This window comes from Cervus canadensis, chromosome 5 (genome assembly GCF_019320065.1).
Source record: "Cervus canadensis isolate Bull #8, Minnesota chromosome 5, ASM1932006v1, whole genome shotgun sequence".
Classification (NCBI taxonomy): Eukaryota; Metazoa; Chordata; class Mammalia; order Artiodactyla; family Cervidae; genus Cervus; species Cervus canadensis.
The window spans coordinates 58,988,097-59,015,165 of record NC_057390.1 but is presented as its reverse complement, the minus strand read 5'-3'; the positions used below and the strand labels follow the sequence as shown (position 1 = coordinate 59,015,165).

General features: G+C 35.7%; 1 protein-coding gene across 3 annotated transcripts in view; it reads left to right on the top strand.

The window, feature by feature from the left end:
* VPS54 (VPS54 subunit of GARP complex) overlaps nt 1-27,069 on the top strand; it is a 109,961-nt gene that overhangs the window by 13,355 nt on the left and 69,537 nt on the right. The window contains exons 2-7 of one of the 3 annotated variants that reach the window (XM_043468876.1): nt 13,340-13,495; nt 15,638-15,843; nt 16,886-16,964; nt 19,372-19,406; nt 21,670-21,801; nt 24,959-25,344. In XM_043468876.1, the coding sequence (XP_043324811.1) occupies nt 13,360-13,495; nt 15,638-15,843; nt 16,886-16,964; nt 19,372-19,406; nt 21,670-21,801; nt 24,959-25,344 (974 nt within the window). In that variant the 5' untranslated portion in view covers nt 13,340-13,359. Of the gene's footprint in view, nt 1-13,339; nt 13,496-15,601; nt 15,844-16,885; nt 16,965-19,371; nt 19,407-21,669; nt 21,802-24,958; nt 25,345-27,069 lie in introns of those variants that run through there. The other 2 variants (XM_043468874.1, XM_043468877.1) reach the window with 2 other exon arrangements.

The following is a 27,069-nucleotide window of genomic DNA, read 5'->3' as shown; positions in this document are numbered from 1 at the left end:
TTGAACATTCATCCGTGCTATGTGTGGTATAGAAAGATGAATGAAACAAGTATAATTTTATGATGTAGTGAGAAAGACAGGAAATAAGCAGGTAAATAATCAGTTATAATTTGAGAAAGTACTATAAAGATCACAAACCATAAGGCTGGTAGTAGAGAGTAACCAGGATATGTGTGTTGGACGGGGATAAGGTAAGAGGAGGAAGTACTTAAATACTGTGGTCAGGAAAAACCTGTTATTTACCATCATTAACATTTTATCATATGCCTTTTCATACATTATATATAGCTATATACAGTTTTTATATCAAAAGGAGATTGTACTATGTATTCTGTTTTGTAATCTTATAATTGAGTCTCTTGAAACAGTAATCATTGTATGTTAATTTCCTCACCTATTTCACTCCAACCTCTGCATTCTGCTTCCACCCCCACTATTGGACTTGACATTGCTTCCCAGTGTGATGCGGTTACTTCCTAACTGCCAAATGTAAAGGAGGTTTTTCCCCTTAGTATTAATATTTTATTTGTGAATTCTGAGCTGATTTTTCTTCCCTTTTTTCTTCTGCCTTCTTTGATATTCCTTCTCTTCTTTATCACAAGTTTTTCTTTATATCTTTCTTTCTTTCTTCAGAAATGTTGTTGGAGTCCTCTTAGATACTATACTTGGCCCTCTTTACTAATACTCTTCTGGAATGATGTATCATCAATTCAACACTAGTGTCTTAAGTCTATAATGGCTCACCATAGTCTTGTGGATTAAGTCTAAACTCCATTGTCAGATTGCATGCAGCTTAAGGAATATTCATTTTTTATCTAAAGAAAAAAGAAGTGGACTTTTACTAATATTTGTTATGAAGTTTGATACCAACATCTTCAATCAGTCCACATGTTTATTTATCAGATAGTCACATTATATTGATAAGTGAGTAAGCTCAAGGGATTAACAGTAGTGTCCTTCACTTAGTTTATCCTTGTGATGTAATAGCCTTTTTTTTTTTTTGTATTTTTTTTTTGTAATAGCCTTTTATGAGTAGTTAATTAGGTTTACAAATTATGTTATATAGTTTTAAATAAACCAACTCTTACAAAATGTTCACTAACTCCTATAGAGAAGTCACATCTTGGATAAATACTAATAATGGAACCACAGTAAATAACAAAGCACAGAGTTGGATTCTCCTACTCTTAATACAAGCTTTTCCATAGCCATATATTAAAAGTACAAAAGAGCTGTCAAACTCAAGAATATGTTATGTATGTTTTTATTAACAAGAAGAAAAAGCATTTATTAACAAGAAGAAATTAGCAAACTTGCTAATTTTTTTTTTTCTTTTTCAGAAATGGCATGTGACTTGACAATAATATATAACCAGACAGAATGAAATACACAGACACAGACAGGCAGACATATTAAATCTGTCCCCACAGGGTATTTTTGTTTGTTTTTAAATAAAAAAAGTTTTATATATAAAATTTTATATGTAAAGTATAGTGAAAAAAATAGAGTAGTTGATTTTTTAGAAACACTCAAGCTATTGTAAATCTGTTTTAAAAATGGATGTTTAAAAAAAAAAAATGGATGTTTGGAAATCTTCCATCATTGTGCTATTTTGTTAAATGATGATCTCTTTAAAAGTCCAGAGTGGAGTTTTCTTCCTTGTTTTAAAAATCTCAAAATAGAGAGTTTAGACAGTGTGATCAGTGATTTCTTCCATTTGGTTCTACATCCATATGTGAGATACTTCCCCCTGCCCCAATAACAAGCATTAAAAGCCAGGTATAAAAATAAGTTGAACTCAGAGCCAAACCTTTGAATCACCATTTCATGAAAGTTTAAATCAAGATTTTTAATAATAATGAATCACAGTGAAATCACATTACTATCTATTAAAAATAGAGTAAAAAGTTACTTTTTTGCCAGCAATTAACAGATTATTTTAAATGTTTTTCCTCTCTTAAAAAATTTCCATTTAGCATAATTTTATATTGTATGCATTAATATAATGCATGCTGTACCCTATATAATTTATAAATGATGATTTTTTAAAAGTTTTTTTAACTGATGGGCTATAGGATCAAAAAAGTTTGTAAATTGCTGATATAGATCGTAAGTATCCCAGATCAAAGGAAGGCTAGTTTTCTCAGGGTTATTGTTGTTGTTTAGTCACTAAGTCGTATCCAACTCTTTTCGTGACCTCATGGACTATATAGCCCACCTGTTTTCTCTGTCTATGAGGTTTCCCAGGCAAGAATACTAAAGTGGGTTGCCATTTCCTTCTCCAAGTTATCTTCCCGACCAAGGGATTGAATTCGCTTCTCTGGCACTGGCAGACAGATTCTTTACCACTGAATCACCATGGAAGCCCTCTGAGGGTTAATAGCCATTAAAAAAGATTTATAGTGGAGGTAGATGTAAGGCTGAAGCTGAACTTTTGCTGTTTAATAATAGCATTGTTCCTGATTAATGAAGCGTCATAGTTAATTTTGTGTGTCAATTTGACTGAGCTAAAGGATACCCATATTGATGGTAAAACATTATTTCCAAGTGTGTCTTTGAGGGTGTTCTGGAAGAAATTAGCACTTGATTCAGTGGACTGAGTAAAGATACCTGCCTTTGCCAGTGTGGGCGGGCATCATCATTTAATCCTTTGAGGGCCTGAATAAAACAGAAAGGCAAAGGAGGTTGAATTTGTTCTCTCCTCTTGAGCTGGGACGTTTATCTTCTCTGGCCCTCACACATCTGAGTTCTTGGTTCATGGCCTTTGGACTCGGGTCCTAGTGCCAGTGGCCTCCTGGATTTCAGGCCTTTGACCTCAGACTGAATTATACCTTTGGCTTTCATGGTTCTCTAGTTTGCAGAAATCAGTGGTGGGACTTCTCTTGCCCTCCATATCAGGTTGGTGAGCCAATTCCTTGAATAACTATCTTGTAAATATCCTATTGAGTCTGTTTCTCTGGAGACCCTGACTAATATATACACAGAAATAAGTTTTCATAGGAAAACATTTGGAAAATTCCCAAAAGCACAAATGAATAAAAATTTCTTGTAACTTTGTGTTTGGAGGTAACCATTTTTAAAATTGTGGTATATATCTGTGCATTTTTTTTTGGAAATGCGTATGCTTATTTTAAATTAGAAAATTGGGATCATACTGACATACTACTTTATTTATTTATTTTTTTTTTCATTTATTTTTATTAGCTGGAGGCTAATTACTTCACAACATTGCAGTGGGTTTTGTCATACATTGACATGCATCAGCCATGGAGTTACATGTATTCCCCATCCTGATCCCCCCTCCCACCTCCCTCTCCACCCGATTCCTCTGGGTCTTCCCAGTGCACCAGGCCCGAGGACTTGTCTCATGCATCCGACCTGGGCTGGTGATCTGTTTCACTATAGATAATATACATGCTGTTCTCTCGAAACATCCCACCCTCGCCTTCTCCCACAGAGTCCAAAAGTCTGTTCTGTACATCTGTGTCTCTTTTTCTGTTTTGCATATAGGGTTATCATTACCATCTTTCTAAATTCCATATATATGTGTTAGTATGCTGTAATGTTCTTTATCTTTCTGGCTTACTTCATTCTGTATAATGGGCTCCAGTTTCATCCATATCATTAGAACTGATTCAAATGAATTCTTTTTAACGGCTGAGTAATATTCCATGGTGTATATGTACCAATATGAAGCAACTGACATACTACTTTAAAACCTGTTTCCACTTAACAATATATGTTAAACATTTTTATGTCATTCAGTATTTTGCAATTCTATTAGACTTTTTTTAAATTGTAAAAATATATGTAACATAACATTTACCATCTTAATAATTTTTAGGTATGCAGTTCAGTAGTGTTAAGTATATTCACGTTGTTGTGGAGCCAATCTCCAGAACTTTTTCATCTTGCAAAACTGAAACACTATAACATATTAAACAACTCCTTATTTTCCCACCTCTGGCCCTTGACAACCACGTGCTTTCTGTCTCAGTGAATTTCGCTGTTTATATACTCTGTGTAAGTGGAATCATACAGCATTTATCTTTTTGTGATTGGCTTATTTCACTTCACATAGTGTTGTCAAGGTTCATCCACGCTATAGCAAACATCAGAATTTCTTTCTTTTTTAAGGCTGAATAATAATATAACATAGTATAATAATAGTATATATACTATATATAGAATATACTAGTGTTTATATACTTATATATAAGTATATATGCTTATATAATTAAATATATAATTATACAGATAATTATAAATAGTATAATATAATATAATTATAATATAGTATAATAATACTCAATGAACTGACTTGATGGACATGAGTTTGAGTGAACTCCGGGTGTTGGTGATGGACAGGGAGGCCTGGCGTGCTGCAGTCTATGGGGTCGCAAAGAGTCAGACACGACTGAGCAACTGAACTGAACTGAATAATATTCTATTATGTATATATACCACATTTGTTTATCCATTCATCTGTCAGTAAAAACTTGGGTTGTTTCCACCTCTTGGCTATTATGAATAATGTTGCTGTTACATGAGTATACAAATAACTCCTCAAGATACTGCTTTCTGTTCTTCTGGGGATATACATAGAAGTGGAATTGCTTTATCATGTGGTAGTTCTATTTTTACTGTTGAAGGAATTGCCTTTCTGTTTTCTGAAATGGCTGCACCATTTTTCTTCCTACTGACAGTGCATAAGGCTTCTAGTACCTCCACGTCCTTGCCAACACTTTTTGTTGTTTGATTGGTTGGTTTTCTTTTTCTTGGATAGTAACCATCCCAATGGATGTAAAGTTTGCAGTCCTATTTTTAATGATAGTGAAATCCACTGGTTGTACTGTAGCTTATTAAATAACCAGTTTCTTCTTATTTAGGAGTTTGGTTGTTTCAACTTTTTTGCTTTTAAAAATAATGTTGAGATTATTTTTGTTCATATTTTAGAATGTGTGTATATTTTTCTTAACATATGTAATCTAGAAATGAAATTTGAAATGAACTTTGAAGGGAGAAGAGGCAATGAATAGGTAGAAAGATGGTATGAATATTCCAGGAAGGCATAGCCTTAACAAAGACAAGGAAGCCTTAATAGCCTGATGGATTAAAGCGACATTTAGACCACCCTATCTAGAACAGAGATTATCCATGGGTAATAGGAAATAAGGGTAGAAAGGAAGGTAAGCATCAGATTGTGGAATTCCTTGAGTACCAACTTGTAGAGCTTGGCATTTGTTTGGAAAATAATAAATAATTTTAAAGGTTTTTGATCTGAAGTATGGCAGAATGAAAACATTCTAGAAGGTTAATCCTGAAGCAATGTGCAGAATGGTTTAAACTGGAAGCAAAGAGACCAATTAGAGGACCACAGTATGATAGAAGGTCAATAGAGGGCAAGCAAGTTTAGATTTTATAAAGTAGGGTATATTATAAAGTAGAGTAATCACGTTTGAAAAATAGAAGGGAAGTAAAATGATTAGTTAGTATATCTGTGTTAACCACTTTGGTGAAATGTTTTGTATACATTGAAATGGTAGAGGGGAAAAAAAAAGTCTGGCTATTGCTTTACTTGTAATAGGCAATTCCATAGATAGTTCAGAGTTGGCTGTGAGTGATTTTGTAATATCAATGTTCTCTCTAAGCAGCTATTACTTTAGTTTAGAAGCAAGGGAGATTTTTGCATAGTACCTGGGTAATGCATCTGGTAAATGTTTCTCTGTCTCAGCTTCCTTCTCATTCAGCTTTTAAGGAATTCCAGATTCTGTATATGGTATTACTCTTCTACAACATTAAAACCTGATTGAAATTTATTTATTTTTCTTCCATTTTTGAAGTTGTACAACAATGCCATCTTCAGGGCAGATTAGCAATTACAAATTGAATGTTTTTCTTTCTCTCTGATACTTATATTTCACATTATTTATTTAATGTTTAAAAAATATGAAAAGTTTCTTTCCCCTAACTTTTTATTGTGAAAACTAAAAAACACAGAAAAGGGAAAGAATAGAACATGTTATAATCATATGTACTTGACTTAAACCATTTTTAACATTTTGCCATTTTATCTGTGTGTATTTTTTTACTGAATCATTTGAAAATAAGTTGTAGGTGACATATTTCACTCCTGAATACTGTAGTGTTCATGTCCTGAATATAGGACAATTTTCCCATAATCTCAATATCATTAATCCACCTAAGAAAATTAATAGTAATTCCAAAATCTCCTACAACATCCAGTCCACGTTCAAAATTCTCCAGTTGTTCCTATAGTGTATTAGAGCAGAATTTTTTTGAGCCAGCCTCCAGTCAAGGCTCACAATTGCCTTTAGTTATCTTTATTTATTTTAATATAGAATAGTTGCCCACCTTTCAAAAATGACATTGATCTAAATGTCCAGGCTAGTTTTCTTTTAGATTATCTCATAGTCTCAGTTTGTTTCCCCATGTTTGTTCTAAATCCCAATATCCTATTTCCATCTATTTTCTTAGACTGGAAGGTAGGTGTAGAGCAAAGGTACTTAACCTGCAGTTCACATATTCTTTAGGGTCTGTGAATAGAATTCAGGGAGTCTAAATTTTGGATGGGGAAAAAATTACATCTTTGTTTTAATTCAGTGGTTCTCAACTGGGGTGATTTGTTCTCTCACCTCTCTTTCCCCACATAGGAATGTTTGGCTGTGTCTGAAGACATTTTAGTTGTCACAGCTGAGTGGAAGGCTGCTATTGGAATCAAGTGGATAGAGACTAGGGACGCATCTAAAGATCCTACAATGTACAGGGGGAGAACCCCCAACATCAAAGAGTTATGTAGATCAAAATGTCAGTGTGAATGGTGCCATGGTTGAGAAACCCTGCTTTAACTGAATTTTAGCATTTCCTTTAATTGTGAATGTAAGAAACCCCTCTGCTGCTGCTGCTAAGTCACTTCAGTCATGTCCGACTCTGTGCGACCCCATAGACGGCAGCCCACCAGGCTACCCCGTCCCTGGGATTCTCCAGGCAAGAACACTGGAGTGGGTTGCCATTTCCTTCTCCAGTGCATGAAAGTGAAAAGTGAAAGTGAAGTCGCTCAGTCATGTCTGACTCTTAGCAACCTCATGGACTGCAGCCTACCAGGCTCCTCCATCCATGGGATTTTCCAGGCAAGAGTACTGGAGTGGGGTGCCATTGCCTTCTCCGAAGAAACCCCTCACATGGATATTAATGCTACCTATAACTTTGTTACCATGTGAAATTTCACATATTTTCATATCATATTAAATTGTTGCAAGGATCTCAAAATATTTATGCTCATTTATTGCTTAAGAATTAGATGTTGTTGTTGTAGTTCAATCACTAGGTCATGTCTGACTCTGCGACCCCATGGACTGTAGCATATCAGGCTCCTCTGTCTTCCACTGTCTTCTGGAATTTGCTCAAATTCATATCTGTTAAGTTGATGATGCTATCTAACCATCTCATTCTCTGCTGCCCTCTTCTTACCCTTAATCTTTCCCAGCCTCAGGGTCTTTTCCATTGAGTCAGCTCTTTACATCATGTGGCAAAGTATTGGAGCTTCATCTTTAGCAACAGTCCTTCCAGTGAATAGTCACGATTGATTTCCCCAGTCAGTCCTAAAGGAATTAGATAGATTTGCATAATCAAAAAGCAAAAATAGAGGCAGTTCAAGAGGGTGGAGTAGAAGGACATACACTCATTTCCTCCTGTGAGAGAGCACTGAAATCGCAACTAGCTATTGACAAACCATCAACAAGATGATGCCGGATCCTATTTAAAAAAGATATCCCACATCCAAAGACCCAGGGAAAAAAATAAATTAAAAAAATAAACAGAAGAAAACCCCAAAATTATTACTGTATTATAATTTTTAAAGATATTTAGATAGCTATATTTAAGTGTAATTTTGTAATCTTACGTATTTTATGTATTGTAGACATTATTCTGCTAGGGTTCTGTAGACTTCACCAGAGTGCTGAAGGAATCCACAGAACAAAGAGTCTTGACCCTTAGTCTAGAGGGTTGATTCGATTGGGTTAAACATTTTTGGTGAGAGTACTTCATAGGTGATGATATTTATCTCATATTGTCATTTCATGAATCACATAATATCAAATTGTCTTACTATTATGAATGATGCCAAGTTTGGTGACTTGGTTAATTAAGGTGGTGACAGCCAGATTTTTCCATTTAGAGATACATTTTCCCCTTTGCATTGCAAGATCATCTGTTAAGGGGATATTAATTCTTAGTTATTAGGTGAATTTTCTGTTTTTGAGCAGCCTTTCACCTAATAGCTTTAGCATACATTGATGATTTTCACATTGGGGTTTACAAAATGTTGATTTTCTGTTTCAGTCATTTCTTCATACTTACTGGCATTCCTCTGTAAAGAAGAGATTTCCTTTACCTATCCCACCCCACCCCTCTTCCTCATTGCTCTTCCTCCAAGTATCATGATAGATTCATTTTTTGTTTGTTCAATATGTTATACTCAGTTAGGGTTGTTTGTTTGTTTAGAGTTCTCAACTTGTCATAAATGTGACCAGTGGGAGCCCCTTTAACTTGATCCTTGGTCCTTTTGATAAATCCTACTGGTCTTAGAGAATTTCCTTGCTTTTTGACGCAAGAGTTCTCATGATCGACTTGTTCTTTCTATGCTCCAGGTTTGGAGTCAACTATTTCTTTAAAGAAGCATTATTTCTTCATAGGGAATGGTGTTTAGAAACCAGGGTCTGAGCACTTAGTGTGCTCACTGCTTCTGGCCCTTTTTAATAGAACATCTTAACTAAACTTCTAGTATAAAAAGATAATTTGATCTTTATCTTTCTGGCTTACTTCACTCTGTATAGTGGGCTCCAGTTTCATCCATCTCATTAAAACTGATTCAAATGAATTCTTTTTAATGGCTGAGTAATATTCCATGGTGTATATGTACCACAGCTTCCTTATCCATTTGTCTGCTGATGGGCATCTAGGTTGCTTGCTGCGATGAATTTAGAAAGATGGTAGTGATAACCCTATATGCAAAACAGAAAAAGAGACACAGATGTACAGAACAGACTTTGGGATTCTGTGGGAGAAGGCGAGGGTGGGATGTTTCGAGAGAACAGCATCGAAACATGTATATTATCAAGGGTGAAACAGATCACCAGCCCAGGTTGGATGCATGAGACAAGTGCTCAGGCCTGGTGCACTGGGAAGACCCAGAGGGATCGGGTAGAGAGGGAGGTGGGAGGGGGAATTGGAATGGGGAATAGGTGTAAATCCATGGCTGATTCATGTCAATGTATGATAAAAACCACTACAATATTGTAAAGTAATTAGCCTCCAACTAATAAAGATAAATGAAAAAAAAAGATAATTTGAATTATAGGAAAGAAAATCAAATGTTTTTGACTTATTCATCCTTGTAGTTTCTTGCTTTTGAAATAATGAGCCTGTTTATTCCTTTCTTTATTAGCCCAGACCTATGCTTTTATCTGTTTACTCAAGGATAATTGGTAATTGTCTAATGTTTCTCTCTTCTCATCTGTCCTACATAACACCCATTTCATTCTTCGGTAGAATGTTATATACTGCCTATGTGGCAGGAACTGTATTAGGCGTGTAGAATACACAGGAAAATGGAAACATCAAGTTCACAGTCTAGTAGGAAAGATCTATATGAAAACCAAAATTTCAGTATGATTGGTGCAAAATAGAAATGCATAAACAGTGATTAAGTGTAAGAAATCAAAGAAGGCTTTAATAGAAGATATTTGAATATGGTATTGATGTAATTATGAGAGGATTACCATGTGAAGAAGGGTAGATCTATTTATAGATTCTCATTGTTTGGTGACCACTGGTTAAGTGCCCAGTTTGCATCTAGGTGGCAGTTACAAGTGCAAGTGTTATTAATAGAAATCAGGAGTTGCCTGCATTTAGTGCTGAGAGCTTTCCTTTTTCATGTATTCTGTGGTTTTTGTTTGTTTGTTTTTCTAAGTAGACTATTCTTAGCTTACATTAAAACTTTCTTACTATGATGCCTCATCATTTCTGTTCTTTAGCCTTTCAGTGAAAGATGATTTCTTTGAAAGATTATTCTCCTGAAATTGTTTGGTTTAGAGTCCATGTAGGTGTACTGTATTTGTCTATACATCCATGCTTTTTGAATAAATCCAGTGTGTTTTATTACCAATGACTGCACGTATTAAATGTCTGTATCATACTTGTTATGTGGTTATTAATACAAAGTTTGGTTCTTACTGTGTCTTAATAAAAACAGGGTGGTGAGAGGATTTGAGAGATGGTTAAAAATTGGGGCTCACTCAAGTAGGTAGTACTCTGATTTTACATAATCTCTTTATAGCTAGAGATTGTCCCTCTTTTCATAGGAATTAGGAAGGATATAAGGGAAAAAACCCCAGAAACTTGTGTATGTTAACCAATTCAAAAACTTTAAGAGTAAATAAGGTATCTTTATTTCTCCAACCAGGAGTCAGAAGTAACTTATAGGCTCTAGAAATGTTTTTTTAATAAGTCCCCATCTTCCCAGGTATTTCTAGATCCCTAAGATGGCAATTAGACTTTCTTTTCACTGTAAAAACAATGTGATGGTAAATAGAATACATTGAAATGGTAATGTGCTATTGTTGGAATCAATGTTTAATTTATATGACATCAAGCAATGGGTGTTTGACATAAATACATTTTCTATGTATTTGTAGCCTACATCTTTAAGTGTCAAAACATGTTTATTTTAGCTGTTTTATTTGTTGAAAGTAACAAAAATGTTAAACAGACTTAATGTTACATTTACAATTGTCTTTACCAAACACTTAATGTATGGGATTCTTTGTTATCACTGTTTCCTATCTTTTGGATATTTCTTTTCTCTTAAACATACAAATGCTTTTATACAGAAGTAACAGTGGTCATGTATGGATGTGAGAATTGGAACTGTGAAGAAAGCTGAGGGCCAAAAAATTGATGCTTTTGAACTGTGGTGTTGGAGAAGACTCTTGAGAGTCCCTTGGACTGCAAGGAGATCCAACCAGTCCACCCTAGAAGAGATCAGTCCTGGGTGTTCATTGGAAGGACTGATGCTGAAGCTGAAACTCCAGTACTTTGGCCACCTCATGCGAAGAGTTGACTCATTGGAAAAGACCCTGATGCTAGGAGGGATTGGGGGCAGGAGGAGAAGGGGATGACAGAGGATGAGATGGCTGGATGGCATCACAGACTCAATGGACATGCGTTTGAGTAAGCTCTGGGAGTTGGTGATGGATAGGGAGGCCTGGCGTGCTGCGATTCGTGGGGTCGCAAAGAGTCGCACACGACTGAGCGACTGAACTGAACTGAACTGAACTGTATACCTAATGTTCAGTTCAGTTCAGTCATTCAGTCGTATCCGACTCTTTACGACCCCATGGACTGCAGCACACCAGGCTTCCCTGTCCATCACCAATTCCCGGAACCTACTCAAACTCATGTCCATCGCCTCAGTGATGCCATACAACCATCTCATCCCCTGTCATCCTCTTCTCCTCCCGCCTTCAATCTTTCCCAGCATCAGGGTCTTTTCCAATGAGTCAGTTCTTTGCATTAGGTAGCCAAAGTATTGGAGTTTCAGCTTCAGCATCAGTCCTTCCAATGAATATTCAGGACTGATTTCCTTTAGGATTGACTGGTTGGATCTCCTTGCAAAAGGGTATAAATGCAATGGGCCAGTGGTGCCTTTCAAATCAAGACCCTGATTAATTTTCCCAGATATTTTCATCATCATACTCTTTTCCCCCTAAACTTCTAATGGCTCCTGTAGTCTGGCCATACTGTCTTTGTGTGTGTGTGTAAATATGGTTTACTTGTCAGTACTTTTGGTAGCATTTTTGTCAGCAAACATTTGTCTCTAGCCAAGTCAGTTTCCATACAGTCTTATGATTATTTCATGTCTCTCAACCTTTGTTCACGCTGTTTTTGCTTTCTGTTCAGGAACTTTGAGGAAATTATTTATCTCTGTTCTTTTCTTAGCAGCTTGTTTCTACTAGTCTCAGGAAATAGCATAATTGAATGTGTTTCCTTTGTGTTAGCAGGACTGAAACAGGTATCCTGGGATGTCTGGAATATGGAATTTTAAACTTACTATCAAACTACAGAGGAGTTAGAGTGGATAACTTTTTTTGTCACCAGTCTTACCCTTATATCTCTGCTTTTTATATCTTACTCTTGTTTTTCTATTCACCACATTTCCTAAATTGACTTTGCAAAAAACTTGTTAAACCACATGTATTTTTGTAAACTACCTAGTCCTTCTGGGCCTTGCTATACTTATCTCTAGTACTGGGAAACTTAGAGAAGGTGATCTCTTAAGTGCCTTTTCAAATAAAGGCTTCTGATTATTTTCATTTATTTATTCCTTCATTAAAAATATTTATCAAATGCCTAGTGTTTGGTTCATATGATCAGCAATGTAACAGTTTCTACTGTCCGATAATAAAATAATACATATTCTTCATTATCCAGGTTATGTATTGCTTCATTTGTAAAGTCCTACCTGACGTTGTAGCCTTTATTATGTTGTCTTGCCCACAAATTCTTTCTGTACTTTTTAAAAAGTGTAGACATAGATTAACTTGTGTTTTGTTTAAGGATTTGATTATTTTGATTACCTAAAATAATTGTGAGTACCTTGAAGAATGATACTTCTTTTATAAACATTTAATATAGTGACTGTCACATAGTAATTGTAATCATAATGATTACTGACATTTGTGAACACTAACTTTGAGGTAGGCATTGTTTTAAATTCTTTACATACATCTGGTCCTTTAATTCTTACAAAATGTTTATGAGATGAATGCTTTTCATCTCCATTTTTACAGATGAAGTAAAGCATACAAAGGTTAAGTAAATTTCCTCAAGGTTATATTGCTGGTAAGTGAAGCTGGAGTATGAGTTCAGTCAGATTTCAAAACTCCATGCCTTTACCCATTTTGCTGTAATGCTGAATTATATACTTGTTGACTGAATGGACTGTTTTTAATTTTAATATATATTGGTTATATATATATTATATATATATATAGTTTTGGTATCTAGTTTCACTTTGGATAAAAGGCTAAGGATATTGCACTTTGAGGAGAATATTTTTTAAACAAGGACCAATAACTTTCTTAGCAAACTAAATATAATGAATGACTCCCACAATTAATAGTATTCAAATTATATGCTTACACCTTGATGGATTTTAAACAGTCTGTTTTGAAAGAAAATTTATGACATGCATAATACTTTTAGGTGAATTATGATTTGTATTGTGTGTTGATTATTGTTTGTTGCTCATTTTCAGTTGAGTGGTGATTTTATGCAATGGCTTCAAGCCACAGTTCTTCACCAGTGCCTCAAGGAAGCAGCAGTGATGTTTTCTTTAAAAAAGAGGTAGACCCGACAAAACACGTTCGACCTGTGCAGTCACTGCCAGATGTGTGTCCCAAGGAACCCACAGGTAATGCTTTTCTTTTTTTTAAGGAATTTTATTGAGAATTTGTTTTATCTTTAAATGAATAGTTAGATTCCATATACTTAAAAGAGTAAATGTGAAAACTAGGATGACATATAATTTGGAAATAAATTGATTGGGAAATTGGAATATAGTTCTTTTTATATGTTTCCATAAAAGAAATCACTTAGAGAAATTGAAAAAAAAAAATTGAAGACGAGGGTACAGAATGAAAGCTCTTCAGTTAAATGTAGTACAGTTAGTCCTCATTATTTGCAGAGTCTACATTTGCAAATTTACCTAATTCCTAAATCTTAGTTGTAACCCTCAAGTCACTATTTGTGGCACTTTTGTGGTCATTTGCAGATGTGCACAAAGGAGTGAAAAATTTGAATTGCCTGATGTACACGTTCCCACCTGAAATTGAACAAAGCAGCACTCTGCCTTCTTTCAGCCTTTAAGCTGTAAACACATGTCCCTTTTGTGGTCTGTTTAGTGCCACACTTTTTTGTATTTTTGCTCATGATTTTGCTATTCAAAATGGTTTCCAAACATAGCACTAAAGTGCTTTCTAGTGATTCTACGCACAGGAGGGCTACATGAGGGAAATATGTTGTGTAAGCTTTATTCAGGTATAAGTAACCATGAGTACAGTGTTAAAGACTGAACAATATATATTAAATAAGGTGTCTTTAAACAGAAACACACACAAAATAAGATTATATGTTGATTGGATGATGAAAGTTCCAGAGATTTATAGGAGCATAACCCAGTATTATGCATAACCCTATTTAGAAGTGAAGAAGAACTAAAGAGCCTCTGGATGAAAGTGAAAGAGGCAAGTGAAAAAGTTAGCTTAAAGCTCAACATTCAGAAAACAAAGATCCTGGCATCTGGTCCCATCACTTCATGGCAAATAGATGGGGAAACAGTGGAAACAATGGCAGACTTTATTTTGGGGGGCTCCAAAACCACTGCAGATGGTGATTGCAGCCATGAAATTAAAAGACGCTTACTCCTTGAAAGAAAAGTTATGACTAACCTAGACAACCTAGACAGCATATTAAAAAGCAGAGACAGAGGTCCATTTAGTCAAGGCTGTGGTTTTTCCAGTAGTCATGAATGGATGTGAGAGTTGGACTATAAAGAAAGCTGAGCGCTGAGGAATTAATGCTTTTGAACTGTGGTGTTGGAGAAGACTCTTGAGAGTCCCTTGGACTGCAAGGAGATCCAACCAGTCCATCCTAAAGGAGATCAGTCCTGAATATTCATTGGAAGGACTGATGTTGAAGCTGAAACTCCAATATTTTGGCCACCTGATGCGAAGAGCTGACTCATTGGAAAAGACCCTGATGCTGGGAAAGATTGAAGGAGAGAGGAGAAGGGGACGACAGAGGATGAGATGGTTGGATGGCATCACTGACTCAATGGACATGAGTTTGAGTAGACTCTGGGAGTTGGTGATGGACAGGCAGACCTGGCATGCTGCAGTCCACGGGGTCACAAGGAGTCGGACACAACTGAGTGACTGAACTGAACTGAAGTGAACCTTGTATATCCCATGGGAACAAAGGTTCATTATTTGCTTATTACGTGTTCTAGTGACTTTATAGAACAAACCGAGGAACGAGAACCAACTGCATGTTTTTCTTTCCTCTATGGTTAATGTTACAGCAGCATTTCAGTTGTTTAATTATAAGCTGAAAAAAAGGATATTGGAACTAGGTCTGCCATAAAACAAAAGAGAAATATGCCTACCCATGAAGTAATAAAGAATAGAAGATATACAGTAGAAGGTAGAAGAGTTTTGATGTTGAAAAATGTTTTTATTTTGAAAAAAGAAAAATTTCCTTAATTGTACATTAAAGAAAGAGATTAATGAAAGACTTTCTTCACCCCACTGTTCAATTATAACCCTCAAATTTTGTATATCCTTTATCTTGTACATTTTTTTCCTCCCCTTTGGCAGTTGATATTGAAAGCTGACGGTTAAGACAATTGCTATAGAAGGGAGAGTTTAGTTGCTTTGTATAACCTAAACATCTGTTTTTCTAGAATGTACTTTCAAACATAAAACTTACTTTACAAAGTTCTCTTGTTTACTTTTTGCAGGTGATTCAAATAGTTTATGTGTTGCCCCATCTCTAGTTACAGATCAACATAGATGGACTATATATCATTCCAAAGTAAATCTCCCAGCAGCATTAAATGATCCTAGATTAGCAAAAAGAGAATCTGACTTCTTCACAAAAACATGGGGATTGGACTTTGTGGACACTGAAGTCATACCTTCATTCTACCTCCCACAGATCAGCAAGGAACATTTTACAGTATATCAACAGGAAATCTCTCAGGTAATATCTAATCTTGAAGTAATAGGTCAAAAGTGAAAGAAACGTTTCTTGTTTGATTTATTCTGACAGGTGTGAGGTAGTATCTCACTGTGGTTTTAATTTGCTTTTCCCTGATGATTACTGATGTGAACATCTTTTCATGTGTCTGTTGACCATTTGTGTGTCTTCTTCACACGGCCCCTGTGGGGTTGTGACTCAGGCAGTGGCTACGGGCCTACTGGAGGGGTGGCGCTGAGTCCCCTTGTGGCTGTCTGCTCAACCTGGGGTGGGCTCAGGGCTGCGTTCCCAGTGCTAATAGACTAGAGGGAGGATTCCAGAACGGTGCTTACCAGCACTGGTGTCATTGCAGTACAGCATGCTCCCAAAATGTCTGCTCCCATTATCTCCATTCCCTGGAGGCATCCCAGTTGCCTCTTGCCTCTTCTAAGTTTATCCAATGGGTTTCAAGCAAACTCCTTTCAGATAGCTGTCTATGGCTGTGCTGGGTCTTTGTTGAGGCATTCCGGATCTTCCTTTGCAGTACATGGACACTTCAGGGAGGCACGCAGGCTTGAGCTTCTCTTTAGTTGTGGGTGAGTGCCAGAGTGTGGGGGTTTCAGTAGTTGCAGCTCACAGGCTTAGGTGCTCCAAGGCATATGGGATCTTAGTTCCTCCACAGGGATTGAACCCATGTCCCCTGCATTAGAAGGCAGATTCTTAACCATTGGGCCACCAGGGAAGTCCCCCGAAAGTTGTTTTCTTCATTGATTTCTGTTATAAAAATAAGGGTATTTTTAATTGACTTTTCTACTTCGTTCCAAGTTTATGGAGATTTTGCTATAACTGTATAAAATGGGTAAGTATATAGACATTCATATATCTAAGTGATATATGGTTTATTAAGCTTACTTGTTACTTGTATTTAAGTTCAAGAGGCTAGTGATTTCATATTAGAAAATTTTAGAACTTATTTGGTATATTCTGATATTCTGTTGTTAAATATTTTAATGCTTTGAATACTTATATTGCCACATAGCATTGATAACATTTGTCTTTTTAATAGAGAGAGAAGATTCATGAGAGATGCAAGAATATTTGTCCCCCTAAAGATACCTTTGACAGAACTCTCTTACATACTCATGGTAAGAATATGTGCCGTTTGTAGCACAGAATCTTAATTTGGGGACCTTGTTAACTGTAATATCTTAATTTTTATTTCTAGCAAAATTTATGTAGCCTACAATCATAATCTTTTGTAAAACATAATCTTTTGTAAATCTTTTGTTAAAAAGAAAAACCATGGATCTGATGGTAGTGTTATCCTTCAGTTCAACAAATACTTATTTAATATTCAGATGCTTTGTACTTTGCTTGTTACCTAAAAATACATGAATAAGAAATAGTCCCTATCCTCATGAAGCTGATGGTCTCCTGAACAAGGTTAAACAAACCAATTGCAGCACTGTATTGAGCAGTAAGTTCAGCATGGTAATATTGTAAAGAGTTCCTAACTTAGGTTTATGAAAACTCCTAGTTAATGAGGATTGTCTGTGTTTTAAACTATCAAGAAATATTTATGTGGAAAAAGGCATTCCAGGGAAGGAAACAGTTTATGCAAAGTCACAGAGTCAAAGGGAAATTAGCATGTTCTAGACCTGCAGGAACTTAGTATGCTGGCTCTACTGGGAACCAGAAATGAGCTGAAGAAGTAGGTAGGAGTCAGATCATGAAGAGCCTTGTATCTCATGCTAAGGAATTTTTCTTTTCTAAAAGTAGTGTAGAGCTCCAAAATATTTTAAACCAGACATGCTCAGAGTTATGATTATTCATTTCACTGTAAAAACAGTTATGGATAGTAAATTTATAGGCAATGATAAAACTGGAGGCAAGAATACAGTTGAAGGCTATTGCCATAATACAATTGAGGAATCATGTGTCCCTAATAGCAATTATAATGAAGATGGAGAGGAAATTAGATCTTTAAGATATGCCTCAGAAATGGAGACACAAGTTTTGGTTGTCAGTTGTTCGTTAGTAATGGAGCAAGATGGTTAAAGGATTATTCCCAGATTTTTCACTTGGACAGCTGGCTAGGTGAGAGGTACAGTTTGGTGAGAGAGGTAATACTGGAAGAGGAGGAATTCTGGAGGAGATGGAGGGTGGTTTAATTGAAGTTTTGCAGGGAAGGAGAAGTCTGGTATATAACCCAAAGCTCAGCAAAGAAATCTAGGCTGGAGGTAGCAAGTATGATAGATGTTATCATAGACCACATGCTGGCCAATAGTATGGTAGTTGAATCCAAGGGCCTAGGTGGGATCACCTAGGAAGATGTGAGTAGTAAGGAGAAAAGAACTAATGATAGAACACTAGAAAGCTGTCACATTTAAATGGCAGTAGAAAATGAGGTACTTGGAGACTAAAAAGTAGTAGTCAGAGAGTAGGAGAGTCAGCCAAGAGAGAGTTCCACCTTAGAAATAAAAGATAGCTAGAATTTCAAAGAAATGTGAATGATTAGTCCACAGTGTCAGAATACTTCGGGATAGAGCAAGTTGGCACACTGAGACGTCTCTGTGGATCTGGCAATTTGGGAGATCTTAGGGAGAACATGTAGACTGGAGTAGTGGTTACAGAAACGTCAATACTGTGTGCTAAGGAGCAAGTATAAAAGTAAGAAGTGGAGACTGCCAGTGTGAATGTGTCTTGAAGATTTGAGATGTAAAGTTTTGACTAGAGGGAACAGAATCCCTTGTTTGTTTCTACAAGTAGTTGTGGTAGGAGGATGTTTTTGCAAGGCCAGGATTAGATGAGGCAAGAGAGATGTTTCCATAATCCTGAGAGTGAGTGCTTCCTGAAATTTTGCACCTGAGATTCTTCTTTGCCTTAGTCTACTCTAGGCCCTGGGTTTTATCTTTCTTCATCATCATCTTTTTTTTTTTTTGATGGAAGAGATCTGAGCATGTTTGTATACCAAGAGGAAAGGGCTTCTAAAGGTTAAAAGTATGGAGAGGCAGGGTAGTTGATGAAGTGAGCTCAGAGAAGAGGCAGAAGGGGGTGGAGTCCAAGTACAGAAAGCTTAGTTTGGAAAGGAGGGCGCCTTATCTTGAGATCTGATTGGTGAGACAAAGGAGGTTCATTTTCAAGAAGCTTGTAGATGATACAAATTGAGATGTCTAAGAAGAAAACTAATATGATATTAAAAAAAACTTTGATCAAAGAAATTCTGGATGGGATGGTGAATATTTTGAACAATAAAAACAGTATTTCTATAAGATAGTACCAAGCTTTCTGTGTCCATTTTAAAAAGATTTGAAATATATTTAGTTGTTTTATTGCTACTATACAATTGATAAAAATTATTTGAAACATGTCTTATTCAGCACTTTGCCTACTACTAGACATAAGGAGGTGTTTATTTATTGAAGAAAAAAACTTAAGTGGTTATTTAGTTGTGACCTAGTATAGTGTTGAATCTGTCAAAATATATTTTATGGAAATAAAGTGAAAACAAGTTTTAAAAAATCATATTTTTCCTTTTCTTTTTAAAAATAGATAAATCCAGGACAGATCTGGAGCAAGTACCTAAGGTAACAAAGCTTGAAAAATGAGAATACAGCTTTTTAATATTTGATCTTTAATTTTGTCTTGAAAGAAACTTTCACTGGGCTGTTTTCTGACACTTTGACCACTTTGATTTTTCTGGGACTTTGTTGCATCACTTTTATTCCCTCTCTTTTGCATTTTCAGTCTCTTCTTTATCACCAAAACCTACAAATAGGTTTAAATCTCTTCATTAAAAAAAAAAAAATTTGATCTTATTGCATCCTCAGTTACTCAGTTGTATCTGACTCTTTGCAATCCCATGGACTGTAGTCTGCCAGGCTCCTCTGTGGGATTTTTCAGGCAAGAATACTGGAGCGGGTTGCCATTTCCTCCTCCAGGGGATCTTCCAGCCCAGAGACTGAACCCACATCTCCTGCATCTCCTTCATTGGCAGGCCGATTCTTTACCACTAAGCCACCTGGGAAGCCCCCATTGATCTTATTACCCCACCAAATTATTAGAGATATTTCTTTGTATGAAAATTTGTGTAGAGGCGTGTAATAGATGAATGTGTTTTTGTTTTCTGGGGAAAGAGTGCATTGCATTCATCAGATTCTCAAAGGTCTAGGATAATTGCTTTTTAGGGTGAGAAGAGACAGAAAGATGAAAGAAACAGGAAAGGGCAGTCATGTTTAAAGTTCTTTGATTTCTACAAAGCAAAATTCAAACTCTTGTCATTTAAGGCCCTTAATTATTCGTTTCCTTCATAGCCATACTCTTAACTTTTGCCTGCTAATCTTAGACATTCTTTATTTTTTCTTTTTTACACATTTTTTACTTCAAACTTTTTTGCTGGCTCCATGCTTTATTTGCACTGTTCCTTTAGCCTGAAAGACTTTTACCTCTCCATATCTAATCTTGTACAGTTTCTTGCTTAAATGGCAACTTGTATGAATACATTTCCCCCAAATGAAGATCATTAGACCCTTTGCCAAACTCTAATAGCATTTTATCTAGATCCCTACTGTCCCTTTTAAGACATTTGTCACTCTTTTCCTTATAAAATATTTATGTATATGTTTTATCACATCTCTGTGGCAAAAAGATCCTTGAAATTAGGATCTCTGTAATAATCTAGCTTTGTTTCCACCTTAGTGCCTAGCATAAGAATAAATCATAATCATAAACATGTATTGAATTAATCAATCCTTTTAGTTATACTAGAGGGATTAGAAAGTATACTCATGTGCCTAGTTCCTAGGGAGGAACATGAGTTCCTAGGGAAATTTCCCAATCATCAGTCAGTTCAGTTCAGTTGCTCAGTCGTGTCCGACTCTTTGCAGCCCCATGGACTGCAGCACGCCAGGCTTCCCTGTCCATCACAACTCCTGGAGCTTGCTCACACTCATGTCCATTGAGTTGGTGATGCCATCCAACCATCTCATCCTCTGTTTTCTCCTTCTCTTCCTGCCTTCAATCTTTTCCCAATCATATTCATACTAATTTTGGATATGGGTCATATGAGTCAGTGAATATAGTAAAATATAGAAATTAATTAAGAAATTAATTGATTAAAACATGTTTCAAGCCTTATTCTGTGTGCTGGAATACAAAGATTAATAATCTGTAAATCCAATCTTACAGAAACATATCGTCTCTGGGGAGAGATGTACATATTAAATAAGTAATATTTATGAAGTATGAGATAAATAAGTATACATGGTATACTTGTGTTTAGAAAAGTGAAAGTAAAAGTCACTGAGTCATGTCTGACTCTTTGCGACCCCATGGACTGTATAGTCCATAGAATTCTCTAGGCCAGAATACTGGAGTGGGTAGCCTTTCCCTTCTCTAGGGGATCTTCCCAACCTAGAGATCAAACCCAGGTCTCCCGCATTGCAGATGGATTCTTTACCAGCTGAGCCACAAGGGAAGCCCCTTGTGTTCAGAGATGGGGTTAAGTAAATTTTGTAAAGTATGAGGTAAATAAAACTCTTTATACCTTTCTAAGAGAGTTTGGTCTGTCAGTCATGGGAATTCACTGAGAAATTTAAAAAGAGAAGTTGATTATAATAGTTACAATTGCCTTTTAATGGTAAGTCTGACAGTAGTATAGAGCATAGATTAGGGAAGGATATCAGTAAGTAGCCATTTGCTGTAATCCAGAGATAGATTTTTGTATACATAGCTTGTTATTACTGCTTTTTTCTGTATATGTCTGAGATTCAAGTTAATTATTTTAATGAAGGGGATATTAGATGTAAAGAAAATGTTTATCTAATTGAGGGAAATGCATTTTTTTATTAGATTTTTATGAAACCAGATTTTGCCTTGGACGATTCCTTAACTTTTAATTCAGTTTTACCATGGTCTCATTTTAATACTGCTGGTGGAAAAGGAAATCGTGATGCAGCTTCCTCAAAGTTGCTACAAGAAAAGGTAATTTTTATTTTTTCCATGTAGAAAACTATTTTAATTAAATGATACAATTGGGTTGGCCAAAAAATTCATTCAGATTTTTTGTAATATCATACAGAAAAACCTGAATGAATATTTTGGCCAACCCAATATTTGTGTGTTTTCATAGTTAGTTATTTAGTAGGCACTAATTCCTTTAATTTCATCTTTATTGTTACTGAAAATCTGAACCCTTTAAATCTTAACTGATAAAGTAACAGTATTTTGTTTCAATGCAGTATACCAGTTGTGCTGTTGAAAAGGAAAAGCTCATTGTTTGAGTGCTGCTTATCTGAATCAGCAGTTGACAGAAATTCAGATGAAAGGATGTAGTAGATGATGCAATTGTTTTACATTTATTCTAAACAATATATTGGCTAATTGTATATTCTTTATGACTTAAATCACAGAAAATGAACTTTTCCTAAGAAACTATTTTTCCTCCTTTACACATAGTAATGATTATTTTGAAGCAAAAATATCATAGTTAAAAATTACAGTGTTCATTTAGCTTTGCAAAGCTTTGCAAAGCCTAGCCTTTTGCATGTCTGCAGTTTTTCAAAATTTTATAATGGTCTGTATTTCAGAAGTCAACACCTGAAAGTCATTTAAAATGTAGAACTTTAAACAGAACTCACATATCAAGACTCTTAAAACTGGAATAGGAAGTAAAGACCTTTGATCTCTGTTCTTTCCTAGCACTCAGTTTAGAACATTCCTGAAACTGACTGTGGTTCCTAAACTGAGATGAAGCATTCTGTTGTAGTCTAATGACAGCTCTTGGCAGTCTGAAAGCTTGTCTATGTGAGCTATTCAATAAGTTGGGTCTAGTCCTCTTCAACTGAAGAAAGGGAGAGGAGAAGAAATGTGAGGAAAGAATTATGAGTATGCCTTCCTCATAGTTGAAAATGAGTTCCCCCCCTTTTTTTGGGCAACATTTTCATCTTTGAAATGGTTTTCCTTGAGTAAAAATAAATTCATAAGTCTTAGGAAAAGGATAGATTTATGGACATAGGCTCACTCCCAGACTGCTTTTTTACATTCCAAGTATATCCCCTTGTATACCTTAAAAGAGAAAAACAACAGAAGCCAATAAAAATTTCATCAATCTATACAAATACTTTTATGAATATTTTTAAAAATTGTTCCTTTTATAGAATTTTAATAGGAAATGAATTATGAAAATATTATGTCTTTGAAAAGAATAGATCAATGGAATATTGATAAATTGCAAAAATCTTTGAAATTCAAATGAAACACTTTTCTCATGCTAAATGTTAGAGTGACTAATGGAATTTTTTTTTTTTTTGATAAGTTACAAAATCAGCTTTGTTACTTTTACATTTTGTTTCCTTCTCACTCTGCTCTATTCTTAGAAAAAGAATGGAAAACAGGATTCCAAGACAGGATTCAGACTCACTATATGATTGATGACAATTCTTTTATCTTGCTAGCTTTAAAGAGGGGATGCTAGCAAGGATTAGAGAAATTTATATCTTATTGTAGTTCTGCTATCCAAAGTTGTGTTCTGCGATGAGATTAACGAGTTTGGTTTAGAATGTAAATCATTGCACTGCTTCCTTCATTAAGAAAGTCTTTCTGTGAAAAATTCTAGCAAAGTTCCTTATTTCATCATGGACCTCTGAACGGTTTGCAAACTGACAGCAGCATATGAACTGCATCCTGAGTAGCACTGTCCTAAAGGAGTTCCTTATTCTCTATTTCCTGAAAATTGAGTTACCTTAGCTTGTGATGTACCTAAATACTTTCATCCCTAATTGCTTTTTAGGTAAATAAATGAGCAGTCATTGAAGATAAAAAGAACAACAGCAAAAGAGTATAAATCAAGAGATTTAAACTATAAAGGAATGTCTTGTTTGTAACCTATTTATGAATAGACTATTGAAGGAGTCTTATTGAAGATATGCATCATCCTGCATAGTTTTAAGGAAACAAGCTTGGTGACCAAATAATCTCCTAATTTTATGAGTCCTAAATGTAGAAAGCCCATTAACCCTTTAACTGTGAATTCTTCTGAGATGTTCAGAGACAATTCTTAAAGTTTGAGCTATGGGTTGAAGACTCTAAAAGTAAAAAAGGGGGAGAGAAATAGAAAGATAATGTAGCCAAAAAAAGACATATGCAGTTTTGAAGGAAGAAAAGACAACTCAAGTTTTAGGAGTCCATATTTGAAATTAGAAAGCATTTTTAATATATGTTACTCTAGGAATTAATTTTGATAGTGTTACCGATAAAATATATATGAATTAATTGTTTTCGGCATCTATCAATCATTTAAGAGGAAAGCACATTGGAAATAACCTGGATTTTACAAATTGATAAAAGAATAATTGCTGAAATGTAAAATAAACAGCCCTGAAAAAAAAAGATCCAAATGAATTCTGGTACATTCTACAATTGGTGACTTGATCGCCAGTCTTTCATGAATTCTGTAGTGTTTTGAGGCAGCATGGTGCAGTAGAAAGAACTTCAGTTTTTGAGTTAGACAAACCCGAGCTTAAATTTCAGTTTTTCTGCTTACTAATTATATGACTTTATTCAAGTAATTTAATGTTTCTGAGCCTTAGTATCTTCATCTGTAAAAGAAAATAATAATAAAACCTGTATTCTAAGACTGTTAAAATGAGTAAATTATATATATATATATAAAATACCAGTGCCTGATACATAGAAGGAAGCAGTCAATAAATGATAACCTATAATTATCTTTCAGTCAGATAAATGACTTGATATTGGTGATAGTGATGATGTGTAGAGGTTAAGGAAATCAATCTTCTCTCTCTCAGATCTTGGAACTTCTGAAACTAGGTTATACTCTGAGGTGACTGTGGGGTACTTTTACTTTCTAGAAAGTAGTTGGTGTTTGGAGGGCAGTAATGGCAGGAGCAGAGGAAGAAGGTAAATCACCTTCTATGATTTTGTCTTACATTTATTAATCTTTGGGCTCTACCTTTCATCGCCTTTCTATTTTGTGTGCCTAGTATCAAGCATCATATAGTCTAATGGTTCACAAAATGGGATTTAAAATACATGTAGAAATATTGTATCATTTTCAGAAAACATTTGGATAGTTAAGGTGTACTTATAATTCTGTGATTTTTTTTTCTTTCCTCTTAAGCTGAGCCATTATCTGGATATTGTGGAAGTAAACATTGCTCACCAGATCTCTCTACGTTCAGAAGCATTTTTTCATGCAATGACCTCTCAACATGAATTGCAGGACTACCTCAAGAAAACTTCCCAGGCTGTAAAAATGCTTCGAGATAAAATTGCACAGATTGATAAAGTAATGTGTGAAGGATCACTACACATTTTAAGACTGGCACTTACCAGAAATAATTGTGTTAAAGTATATAATAAACTGAAATTAATGGCCACTGTACACCAGACTCAGCCTACAGTACAGGTGTTGTTATCTACTTCTGAATTTGTTGGAGCATTGGACTTAATAGCAACAACACAAGAGGTTCTACAGCAGGAACTTCAGGGCATTCATAGTTTCCGGTATGTCCATTAAGTAAGCCATTAAAAATAATGTTAAATTTTCAAAGGATAAATTTTAGTGCGTAATGAAAACTGAAAAAGTATGAATGTATTTAGAGTTACATGGCTATTTTTTCTTCTAGATTGACCTGTTTAATATTATCATTCTGAAATTTTAGTCTTATTAAAATAAAAAAAAAATCATAAGGACCAATATTTACAGAGATATTTGAATCAGTTCAGTTCATTCGCTCAGTTGTGTCCGACTCCTTGTGACCCCATGAACCACAGCACACCAGGCCTCCCTGTCTATCACCAACTCCCAGAGTTTACCCAAACTCACATCCATTGAGTCGGTGATGCCATCCAACCATCCCATCCTCTGTCATCCCCTTCTCCTCCCACCTTCAATCTTTCCCAGCATCAGGGTCTTTTCCAGTGAGTCAGCTCTTCGCATCAGGTGGCCAAAATATTGGAGTTTGAGCTTCAACATCAGTCCTTCCAAAGAACACCCAGGACTGATCTCATTTAGGATGGGCTGGTTGGATCTCCTTGGAGTCCAAGGGACTCTCAAGAGTCTTCTCCAACACCACAGTTCAAAAGCATCGATTCTTTGATGCTCAGCTTTCTTTATAGTCCAATTCTCACATCCATACATGACTACTGGAAAAACCATAGCTTTGACTAGACAGACCTTTGTTGGCAAAGTAATGTCTCTGCTTTTTAATATGCTGTTTAAGTTGGTCATAACTTTCCTTCCAAAGAGTAAGTGTCTTTTAATTTCATGGATGCAGTCACCATCTGCAGTGATTTTGGAGCCCCCAAACATAAAGTCAGACACTGTTTCCACTGTTTCACCATCTGTTTGCCATGAAGTGATGGGACCAGATGCCATGATCTTAGTTTTCTGAATGTTGAGCTTTAAGCCAACTTTTTCACTCTCCTCTTTCACTTTCATCAAGAGGCTCTTTAGTTCTTCTTCACTTTCTGCCGTAAGGGTGGTGTCATCTGCATATCTGAGGTTATTTATATTTCTCCCGGCAATCTTGATTCCAGCTTGTGCTTCATCCAGCCCAGCATTTCTTATGATGTACTCTGCATATAAGTTAAATAAGCAGGGTGACAATAAACAGCCTTGATATACTCCTTTTCCTATTTGGAAACAGTTGTTCCATGTCCAGTTCTAACTGTTGCTTCCTAACCTGCATACAGGTTTCTCAAGAGGCAGGTCAGGTGGTCTGATGAACTATGGACGGAGGTTCGTGACATTGTACAGGAGACGGGGATCAAGACCATCCCCAAGAAAAAGAAATGCAAAAAAGCAAAATGACTGTCTGAGGAGGCCTTGCAAATAGCTGTGAAAAGAAGAGAAGCGAAAAGCAAAGGAGAAAAGGAAAGATATACCCATTTGAATGCAGAGTTCCAAAGAATAGCAAGGAGAGACAGGCAAGCCTTCCTCAGTGATCAATGCAAAGAAATAGAGGAAAGCAGTAGAATGGGAAAGACTAGGGATCTCTTCAAGAAAATTAGAGATACCAAGGGAACATTTCATGCAAAGATGGGCTCAATAAAGGACAGAAATTGTATGGACCTAGCAGAAGCAGAAGATATTAAGAAGAGGTGGCAAAAATACACAGAAGAACTGTACAAAAAAGATCTTCATGACCCAGATAATCACGATGGTGTGATCACTCAGCCAGACATCCTGGAATGTGAAGTCAAGTGGGCCTTAGGAAGCATCACTAT